The sequence below is a fragment of the Quercus suber genome, unplaced genomic scaffold (assembly GCF_002906115.3).
Source record: "Quercus suber isolate HL8 unplaced genomic scaffold, Cork oak 2.0 scaffold_4, whole genome shotgun sequence".
NCBI classification, from domain to species: Eukaryota; Viridiplantae; Streptophyta; class Magnoliopsida; order Fagales; family Fagaceae; genus Quercus; species Quercus suber.
This window is the reverse complement of record NW_027069470.1, coordinates 999,986-1,011,944: the sequence shown is the minus strand read 5'-3', so window position 1 is coordinate 1,011,944 and position 11,959 is coordinate 999,986. Positions and strand designations below refer to the sequence as shown.

Genomic DNA, 11,959 nt, shown 5'->3' with positions numbered 1-11,959 from the left:
GTAATTAAGTGTCTGACTATTTGTCTTCTCAAAAAAAAAAAAAAAAAAAAGAAGAAGGAAAAAAAGAAAAAATTCTCTGACTATTCTTCAACTGTGTACAATCTCCATTCCCTCATCCTGGACAAACTAGTACTACAAGAAAGAATCACCTGAGGATGATACCAAATTGATGAACCCAAAACCTCATGAATCTCATAATACCCTAGAAACCATTAAGTCAATCTCTTGGGATGACTCGACTATATTTTTACTCTATTAATGTCTTATTCATGATACCAACTACTGCAACAAACTTTGGGGATAAAAACAGAAACAAGAAGAAGCAGATAACTGGGATATAACTGATTAACAAGAACAAATAATCACAAAATGATAAACAGATAGGTAAAGAAGGAGGCTCAGCCTACCATCAAAAGAACAGTACATAAGAAGAGATAATAAATGTGGAAGATGATGAATGGTAAAGGAAGAGTTATCAGAAAATAGATGTAAAACAAAATAAATTTATCAACAAGAGATATATTCATGAAAATAATTTAAAATAATGAATAATGCGGAAAATAATGGATAACTATGGCGGCAGTGCCGACCAACTTGATTGATTCAAAATAAAATGTAACTTACAATACTATTACTGGCCAACTCGAACTTGGCGCTAATACCAAAAGCAGGATAAGTTACAGATACAGGGGATGATGGGGGGAGGCCATCTGCTTACAACATAAATAGTACAGGTTACAGTTGTTGATACAAGTGTAAACTGGAAAATAAACAAGAGCTGCCATCTGATTACAAGTTTGTAATGAGAAGGGAGGTATTTTAGAAGCTGGACAGAGCTAGACCTAAAATTGGACCTCAGGAAATCTTAAAATTAAGACTTGATTCAGATTGGAGAGGAGGCTACCTTTTATAACTGAAGGGAGCTTTGGATCCTTCTGAAGACTGTTGAAAATTCGAAGGAGTGAATTGCTTTAACCCGGGTGAAAAATCATTCCAATCGAAAGCAAACAATGAAAGTTGATTCTTTGTCGAGTACTGTTGGATGAACAGTAACGGTCACTATTCATGAATAGTAACCTGTCTTTTGTCTATATCCGATTGTTGGTGAAGGTACTGTTCATGTGCACTGTGGATGAATAGTAACCTGTCCGAAGAGTAGATTCTTGAATAGTATCCGAAATTAATCATCATCCAAATTGTAACCATCATACGGATCTTGGGAGTCCTGGAATGGGTCAATTGGATTTCGATTGACTGAAGCTTCTGAGGAGGTAGGAGAATTCCTTTCTTCTGACTCTATCTTCTCTGACTGAAGGAGCAACTGTTGGGCAAGATCTTTTAACTCTTTGCTAGATTTTCTGGCGATCTGGATGGAGTCTAGGCTAGATTGAGATCTTGTATTGTATGCAATTTCTTTTTGGATTAGAGGAGGGAAGTCCTTATTGATCTGATTGATGACAGCAGTGATTCTAAAGCTGTCCCCCCATTTTACTGAGAATTCCCTATCCAATAGGTTGGAATTGATCTTGTAGCTCCACATGCTAATCCAGTGGATCCTGTACTTGATTGTCATATGCAGGATGGCTGGAAACTGGGAACCATGACTTGAAGGTTGGAACTTGGAGCTGAAATACCTGAATGCATCCTGTAAAGGTTCTGGGAATAATCACAATCACTCAGCCCTGCCACCCCTACTCACTTTCTCCTCTCCCACTCTCACTCGGTCACTGCCTCTCACTCACCCCCAACCTCTGATGTCACCGCCGGCTTGATTAGCCTGAAGCCCTTTACTGCCAACCATCACTTGCACCTCCAACAGGTTCGTCTTCTCTCTTTCTCTCATTTCAATCTCTTGACTATATTTTTTTTTGCTATGATCTAATGGTTATGCCTTTGAATTTTTAGGGGTTAATGTTAAAATGTTTGGAAACAGAGTAGAGCGGATTTGAATATCATAATGCATTTGCTAATGCAACCACAATGAGAAAATGTGGTTGTGATTTAGTTACAATTTTTTTTTTAAAGTTTCTATGCTAATGTTTTTAAGAATCTAATGACATTGAAATGATCAATATGTCGGTGCTTGTGTGGTGTGATCTCCATCCTGTGGCACCTTCCATTGTGACCTTCAACCTGAATGGCCGATCTCCACCATAGGGATTTCTGTCCACCTCTAGTTTGATGAGAATGACAATTTCAAGGGTGGGGATTTCGGTCTCAGTGGTGTGTTGGTCTCTTCGTTTTGCGGTGTAGGGAAAGACAAAGGAAACGAGAGAGAGAGAGAGGGAGATTTAAAAAAATATATTATTTTAATAGAATGAAGAAAAAACTAGAGTTGGATGTGGAGTGTTTTGAATATGAGTAGGTCAAATCGAAAATACAGCTTCTTAAGTTAATATTCAACTAAAAAGTTTGCTATGCTTATGTTAATGCTCTAAGAAGGCTAAGAGAAAACTCTTTATTTTGTACACTTGTGTTTGACACATGTTAAGAGGATTTAGTGACCTCCCTCTTTATACCTATTCCTTTCTTTTCTAATATATATATTTTAACTGTTCCAATAAAGCAAAAGAAGAAAATTTGAGATTTTTACACTTGAAAAGAATTAAGGAAAAATTATTATATTACTTGGGATGTTGAGTCAAACTGCAGCCTCTGCTCTGAGATCAAAATTGAAGGACCAGTTTTTTAGATGCCTGGATAATGCTTCATTGCAGTCATTGCTGATTTATGCTGCATGTATTTGACATCTATATGGCTCTCTACTTATTCAGTAGTAGCAGTCTAGCAGACCTTATGAGGTTAAATTGTTCTTTTACCAATAGTATTAGGGCTTCAAGATAAGTGGGTGAAAAGGTAGGTAATTTTTGGAATTGGTATAGAGAGATTTCAGCTAGAAAGTGAATTTAATATTTATACTGTTACTCATATGTTTAAAGAAAAAGAATTCTGTGTGCCATCCCAATATTTGAAAGCAGAAGTGTACTTCTTGACAGGCTCATAGTTATGAGTTATAAGTGACTCGACTGCTATGCTTGACATACATTTTTTTTTTTTTTGAATGCTTTCTTGTGACGCAGAGAGTGCCAATAAGTTTGGCCTCCTTTTGCAATCTAATCCTTCTGTTTTTATTTTCTGTCTTGTGTTTATTCTAGTCAACGAGCAGTCACGACTGCATTGTGGTGCAACTTCCTTGTCTTCTCTCTCAAGTTTGGAGTATGGTTTACAACCTCTAGCCATGTAAGTTTAAATCTAATTGCAAATATCACCACCCTAAGAATCGGAATGTGAAGTCACCCCCATGTGCTCTCAGCGACAAGGGCCTTCCTCTGAGACGTGTAAGTTTATTCCTCTGGGCTATACTGGGAAGTAGTTTCAAATTTCTCTCCCCACTAAATGGAGCCAAAATCTAGTATGATTTTGAAAAAATGACAGGAAGTTTCTTACTGTTTTTAATACTTGTCTCTTCTGGAAAGTTTCTCATGTAATTTCTATTCCCTAATTAGTTCCTATAATGATTTTTTTTTCTTTGAAATCCAGGAGCAGAATATATGTTCACATTATGGTCTATATGGCATTTGCAAGTTCGGGCCGGCTTGTAAATTTGACCATCCAATAGATCCACCTTCTTCACCTATGACTGGAGTTGATCAGCTTTCTTCCTATGGTATCTCTGTAACTACAGAAAATGCTGAAGTGGCTGGGAGTGGAAGCGGAAGTGATGCCACTCCGCAGCAGCCTGTGTAAAAAAATTTGTATTAAAGGCCCTAGCGTTGAGGAATCACAGACCCAAGGATTTGTAATTTTATATTTATTAATATAACCAAAAAAAAAAAAAAACGTGTGAGATTTATTTTGTAGCTTTTTAATTTCTTGGACTTGGACTCCTTGGATTTATTTTATTTTTATGTTTAACAGGTGATTTTAGCTATGATTTATTGGATTATGATTAAATAGTTGTCTTAGCTAGGTGATTTATTGATTTATAATCTTAGTTATGATTTATTGATCTATAATTAATAGATTATTTATTGATTTATGATATTAGTAATGATTTATTGATTTATAAATTTATAATTAACAGATGATTTATTGATTTATGATTAATAGCCTATGATTTGGCATTTGGGCCACATTATATGGGCTTGAATCTATACGTTTTAGGGCTCGAATCTAGGCAAAAATGAATTTGGGCTTCAATTCTTTTATTTTGTTTTTCGGTTGGGCCACAAATTGGGCCACGGATTGGGCCCAAATCTGGTTGGCCTAAATGAAGCCCACGGGGTAGGTTTAGGTCCCAAAAAATCCGTTTAATAAAAAGGTCGCGGGTTCTGACCCCCGGGTCGGGTCCGGGTATGAAATAACTCAGCCCGTCGTCATTCTTACACGGAATTCCTAAAATTAAAAAAATATTTCAAAAGAATACTGAAAGGTACGTTAGTACTACTTTTTCCTCCCCAATAAAATGCCAAGCTACTTAAACTACCTCAGCAGGATCTTGTCATTACTCAGGGAAATGATCCCACCGACACTAGTAGATACAATTCCATGTCCTTTTACCTCTTTGCTTATTTCCTTTGGCAACCTCTTTCCCTTGGCTACACTAGATTTAACCAAAAGACAAATCCAAATCACTTCACCCCTTCTTCATTTGAGTTAGGTGAGAGGAAAAATCTTTTACTAGGAATTTATAAGTATAGTTGTACACATCTTACTTTTATGAAACAATAGCACCCCATGTAAAACGTGTACATTATTTTTTACAATACTCGCATTAGTAGAATGAATACGGCAATATCCACTTGCACTGTAAGTCATCCATCTTCCCAAATTCATTTACATATTTTTCTCTCTTACCAATCTTATCTTTGTTATGATAATGTTATTCCATCTGACTATTATACAAAATTTTACAAGAGACTTATGTCATGCAATGAATGAAGCCAAAGCAGATAGCAGAATTAGATTAAAACCAGCGTACACTTCACTAAGGAGATGCATTGGGGTTTGTGTTGGAAATAAGTCGGACTTCATATGGATTATCTTCACTCTTTCCTGCACACAGAAGCATATAAGAATTCTGTTTGCTATGTAGTGCAGTGTGTGCTTTTCAAGCTTCTGAGATTTTCACTTAATTTAATGCATTTGAACATAAAATAATTACCAACTTCAGCCGCAATCCCTGGTCCAAAGAATGAAGCCAATTTTCCTACACCCATGATTGGCAATCAAAATCAGCATGCAGTGATACTCAACTGATCTAAGCCCTAAGGATTACAAACAGAACTACTAAGGGTCCAAAGCCTTGTCATTACACGATCTTCATGAAATATTTGAACCATACACACAATGTCCTGAAAAGGCATAGCACTGTTTTACCTGTCTTGTTTCAAAATCTGAGAACTTAAGAGCTTTGGCCTCAAACACCAGGACTAAACAGTATTTACCATTTCTGTGACCTAAGACATGGTAGCAAGTGTACCAGAAAGTGGGTTATGCTCATGACATACAAATTCCAACAATGAAATGCCTATCTAAAAAGTACTAGTTTGGTAAATAAGGTCTCAGTCAAATGGTAAACGGTCTCAAGTATCAACATATGTATAATAACGAAAAAGTGATCATATATGTCACGTCCCGAACCCAACTATAAAGATAGGCACGTGATAACTGTCACACGCTTATAAAGTAAGCACCCTACAAGCGTACAAGGCCTTCTTAACAACTAAAAGTTATCCTCAAAAATTAAATCAATTAAATCCAAAATACCTCAACAATTTCTTTATGAATAGATCTCCAATAATTTAATAGGAACAAAATCAAACCTTATGTACATAATGCCAATTGGCCAATAAATATAAAACTATTAGAAGATCATCAAATTCCAAAATCACTAAACTTCTTTTCCCGCTCACAACACAACATCAAAACTCTCAAAACTTGTTATTTTTCATAATCTGAAATTGGAGGGGAAAAGGGGGGGGTGAGCTGACAACTCAATAAGTAACCAAAATCCTAATAAGTTCTATCAAGCAATGGATTTGTAAAGTAATAAGATGTAATATGAGCCTTCAAAAGTTATAATCTGCTATGGGTTTTCAAAAATAACTAAAGAAGTTTCATAGTCTTAAAATAATAAATTGCAAATAGATCATATACTTTAATCTTACAAATATATCATAGATGGTTTAGAAAGTAACCAATTTTTCATATATCAAAAGCTATAACTTACAATAGGTTCTAAAAATACATAAGCAATTTTAATAACTCAAAATAGTTCAAATATTCAAACGTAATTTATATTCTTAACAATCTTATGATTATGGTTACGCTATATCCTCGTGACTGGGCATCAGAGTACCAATAAATAACCTTTATTAGTTTGGTATTAGAGTACTAATGAATAATCCTCATTGGTTTGGATATCAAAATACCAATGAATAATCCTCATTGGCTGGGTATCAGAGTATCAATGAATAACCTCTATTGGTTTGAGTATCAGAATCAATTCATAATCAGATTGTCCATAATCATATATATAAAATCATAGTTTCTAACAAAAATATATCTTATTCAAATACATACATATAATCATATATTCAATATTCAAATATATTTGCAATATGTCTATATTCTTTACTTTAAATCAATATAGCTAAAAAAATAATAAAATAAAATAAATCTTATATTCAATGCTCACATATATTTGTGAAAATTTTTTGTTCTTTACTTTGAATCAGTATAACTAAAAACAATTAAATAAAATATATCATATATTCAGTAATCAGATATGTTTGTGATAATTCTTTACTTGAAATCAGTAATACAATAGAAATAAAATTGTAACAACTGTAAACAATTTCCAGTAGTTAAAATTACGCAAAATAAAAACAATTATGATAAGGTTACTTACCTCCAAAAGCTATTTCAAAAGAAACTTTTCCCTAACACTTCCTCTAAAATCCTTAGATGTCATCTAGAACAATTTTCAAATATTTTTACTCAATAATCAAATAATTTTAAAAAAATGACTTATAACAGTACCCGACCAACAGAAAGACTACTAAAATATCCAATAATTTCTCTTTATTATCTCAAAATAAAAAATCCATGTATTCAATATATATCCTCTACTACCACTAACAGAACCTAGTAGTCTACATATAATCATTTAGAGTCAAAAGCACCACCTAGACCATCTTCTATAGTTCTACACGTGTTCCTTTTTCTTTTTCTTTTTTTTCCCTCCTCTGCCACTGCCGCCTCTAGGTTTCTTTTGTCATGAGGACTGTCTGGCCTTTTGCCCTTAATTTTTTTTAAAAAAATTAGCAATATGCCCCTATTTAGAAACTATATAGGGATATGCCCCAATTTCGATACTCGATTACCTTAAAATCGAGTTTCATTAAAATACTCGATTCATAGAAAATCGAGTTATGCCCAATCAAACTTAAAAAATAATAATAATAATAAAATAAAATAAATAAAAAACATGGAACTCGAGTCTATGGAAATCGAGTTCAAAAACGTCACTATAGGGCTTAAAAACGCCACTATATGGCTCCCTGAACCTGGGATTGCACTTATAAAAAAAAAATTTGCAGGAAAACGCCACTATAGGGCTTTAAAACGTCACTATAAGGCTTTAAAATGCCACTATAGGACTCCCTGAACCTGTATCACACTTAAAAAAATTTTTGCATGGAACTCAATTTTCTGAAAGTCGAGTTCCATGCAAATATATATATATATATATTTTTTTTTATTTTAAAGTTTGATCGTGCATAACTCAATTTTCTATGAATCGAGTATCTCATTGAAACTCGATTTTAAGGTAATCGAGTATCGAAACAGGGGCATATCCCTATATAGTTTCGAAATAGGGATATATTGCTAATTTTTTTAAAATTAAGGGCAAAAGGGCAGATAGTCCTTTGGCATGAAGACAAATCACACATATCAAGCTTTGACACAAGCTTTATCTATTCTTCCTCTACCAAGTCAATAAACATATAATAATATATTAGAAAGAAGTTTGTATTCTTCCTTTTCTTCAAGCGTGTTTTTTTTTTTTTCATCAATCCAATTCAATTCCTTTAAGAAAATTACGTTGACCCATACGGCCATGGCTAAAGAAAGTATCACTGTTGGCCAAAATACTCACATAAGAAAATATTCTAATACCTCATAAAGTCTAAATTTGACAAAAGAATAAGATTTCTTAAGCTCTTATTTCATGTGTAGTCAATCCTTCTCTACTTCAGTCCTTTGAGTAGTCTCCTCTCTCAAAATATCTCTGCAATTATAAGCTGACTTAAAAATTAGACTATGTAAACTAGGGTTTCAACCTTATTTTCTAAAAAAACCCGTTAGTAATATTAATTATAAAAGTTGACCTCATAAACAAATTTACTTAAATACCCCTCCTTTTATTATTATTATTATTATTATTATTTTCCCAGGTATTACATTCTCCTCCATTTATAAGAATTCAGTCCTCTGAATTCATCACAAACTGAACCAATTTATCAAGCTTCCACTGGGCTACTCTAAAGCCACAATTGTATCAATCTATACAAATTTATCACTCATCACCATAGTTCAAAACTATTTCACAACATATGCATAGACTTTTCCTTCCCAAGATTTGTAAAATAAATAATAATAAAAATTCCAAAGCAAATGGAGCCATGATGCTTCCGCTGCATAACACAATACCACTATAAAATCTCTTACTCAATTACCCATAGTTTAAGAACAACCATATTACAAACAATATAAGATTCTTTAAAGATATACATATCTCTAGTCTAAATAGCTCTCTAAGTTCTTTTCAATATGAATAAAAGTTCCAAGGCCCATTCGTTTAGATTAACCCCAATAACTAATTTTCCATCAATTATTAATTTCAACAAAATTCCAAAGCCTACTTAGTCTCCAAAAATTACAACAAGGAAAATCCACAATTTTGAGACTCACCATAGACCATTGAACGCTAGCATCCATTTAATTCTATACCTCAAAATTAAGTAATGCATGCAAAGTTCCAATCCTTCCTAAGTTCAAAACTAATTGACAACATATGCGTATATCACTATATCTTTTCTTCCTCAAGTTTTATAAGAAAAATAAATTTCAAAATCTCCATAAATAATCAATTGAGCATTGATATAAGGTCTTTCATAGAACCTCTATCTTAACCACAATTTATCTTCTCAAATAAGCAACATTTATTCACCTTTAATCTCCAAATGATACTTGGGCTGGAACTCATTGAAGAGCTGGGTTCCTTATAATTACATTGCCTATTATGAAAACAAATCTCTAGGTATAAATTGGCTAGAAGGGAATAGTCCATGAAGTATCTCAACCCTTTTTTTTTTCTTTTTTTTTCCTTGCAAATAATAGTCCTAGCAGTCTAGAACTTAAGAGTACACTACAATTTATAATCACTAACCATCTAGCAATATAAAACAAAAGGTACAACAATTAACTATAATTCAAATTGTAATAGTCTTTCAAAATAAACTCCCTTGCCATCCCAACTCCTTCAATATCCAATCAAAAGAATGGTTCACTAGTCCAATTCAGTACTACCATGTACTTGTGTTCTATCCACTTCATTTTCTATCGAGCCAACCCATTAGCTCTTATCAGTTAAGTTCAAAAAATTACATTTCTAGCATCAAAACTTATTTCCCCAAGATATTAAACAATCCTCTAAGTCCATAGAAAGAAATTGAGGACCTCAAACTTCTAAGTAACAGAACATGTCTCAAAAACATTTAGGGACTACCTCACACATAAATTAGGCTAAGGTAATCTAGGTAGGTCAACCCTAACAAGAACAATGATCCAAAAGGATGTCGATCCTTAACATTAGAATCCAAGAAAGTCCACCAATATATTACTGAATTCTTTAAACACCCTCAGAATTTATATAATAACATATAATATAATGTGAACTACAATAACCATAAATTAATTTTTCCTTCACACTACAAAATTTCCGTTAATTTCCTTACTCCATATAAACTAAAATCAAGGAATCATAGCTCTAACATCAAACCTTAACCCCTAAATAAAGTTATGCAATTTCCAATTCCCTAAAAAGCATTCCAAATTTTGAATAGGGCATATAGTAAACTATCATTCAATAACTAACCCTATGAGAATCTCCTACAAATCAAACTAACCTTAGGTAGGTCGACTATATTAGGCAAAACTATGAAATGAGTTTTCAAAAGATCAGTCACAAAAATAGAAGGAAGATTTCCTTTGCTTGTTCTTTTCTCACTCTCTTCTCTTTTTAATAATAAGAAGAAGAAGTTTTAATAACCAATTTGATCAATTACCAAATTTTCAAGAATAAAATACACCCACTTAATACTAGTATAAGATCATAGAAGTATATCAATTAAAATCCTCCCTTTCGTATTTATAAGTCACGTATGCATAACCACACATACATAAGTATCAAATCCTTCAAATATGACCTGACAAATCATCATATGATGGAACCTCATTTACACTTCTCATCAAGTCATCAAAAGAACACTATCTATGACCTAATAACCCTCATAAACAATAACTAGAATTGTAATGCCTAGGGCGCATATTTCATTCTAAATCAAAACCTAGCATAAAGTCTACAAGATCATAACCTAAGTTTTGATACCATTAAATTGTCACGCCCCGAACCCAACTATAAAGATAGGCACGTGATAACTGCCGCACGCTTATAAAGTAAGCACTCTACAAGTGTGCGAGGCCTTCTTAGCAACTAAAATTTATCCTCAAAAATTAAATCAATTAAATCCAAAATACCTCAACAATTTATTTATGAATAGATCTCCAATAATTTAATAGGAACAAAATCCAAACCTCATGTACATAATGCCAATTGGCCAATAAATATAAAACTATTAGAAGACCATCCAATTCCAAAATCACTAAACTTCTTCTCCCACTCACAACACAACATCAAAACTCCCAAAACTTGTTATTCTTCATAATCTAAAATTGGAGGGGAAAAGGGAGGGGGGGGGGGGGTCACAACACAACATCAAAACTCCCAAAACTTGTTATTCTTCATAATCTAAAATTGGAGGGGAAAAGGGAGGGGGGGGGGGGGTGAGCAACAACTCAATAAGTAACCAAAATCCTAATAAGTTCTATCAAGCAATGAGTCTGTAAAGTAATAAGATGTAATATGAGCCTTCAAAAGTTATAATATGCTATGGGTTTTCAAAAATAACTAAAGAAGTTTCATAGTCTTAAAATAATAAGTTGCAAATAAATCACATACTTTTATCTTCCAAATATATCATAGATGGTTTAGAAATTAGCCAGTTTTTCATATATCAAAAGTTATAACTTACAATGGGTTCTAAAAATACATAAACAGTTTTAATGACTCAAAATAGTTCAAATACTCAAACATTTTCAAAATCACATATGTAGTATTAAGGACTCAAAATAGTTCAAATATTCAAATGTAATTCATATTCTTAACAATCTTATAACTATGGTCACGTATATCCCCATGACTGGGCATGTACCAATGAATAAACCCCATTAGCTGGGTATCAGAGTACAAATAAATAACTTCCATTGGTTTGTGTATCAGAGTACCAATGAATAATCAAAGTACTAATGAATAACCCCTATTAGTTGGGTATCAGAGTACTAATGAATAACCCCCATTGATTTGGGTATCAGAATCAATTCATAGTCAGATTATCTATAATCATATATATAAAATCATAGTTCTAACAAAAATATATCTTATTCAAATACATACATATAATCATATATTCAATATTCAAATATATTTGCGATATTTCTATATTCTTTACTTTAAATCAATATAGCTAAAAAATAATAAAATAAAATAAATCTTATATTCAATGCTCATATATATTTGTGAAAATTCTTTATTCTTTACTTTAAATCAGTA

The 11,959-nt window shown here is 32.8% G+C and overlaps 1 protein-coding gene across 1 annotated transcript; it reads left to right on the top strand.

Annotated features, from left to right (window-relative positions):
* Positions 1–2,187: 2,187 nt before the first annotated feature.
* Positions 2,188–3,747, top strand: LOC136065706 (zinc finger CCCH domain-containing protein 13-like). The gene is made up of 3 exons (XM_065769250.1): positions 2,188–2,223; positions 3,237–3,338; positions 3,541–3,747. Exons 1-3 carry the CDS (start codon positions 2,188–2,190, stop codon positions 3,745–3,747), a joined length of 345 nt encoding a protein of 114 aa, XP_065625322.1.
* Positions 3,748–11,959: the final 8,212 nt, after the last annotated feature.

Excerpts from the sequence above, each read along its gene's own strand:
- LOC136065706 (XM_065769250.1), top strand. The coding sequence starts at position 2,188 with ATGACAATTTCAAGGGTGGGGATTTCGGTCTCAGTG. Across the intron at positions 2,224-3,236 it reads TGGGGATTTCGGTCTCAGTG|CCATGTAAGTTTAAATCTAA; the intron begins GTGTGTTGGTCT and ends TACAACCTCTAG. Across the intron at positions 3,339-3,540 it reads AGGGCCTTCCTCTGAGACGT|GAGCAGAATATATGTTCACA; the intron begins GTAAGTTTATTC and ends TTTGAAATCCAG.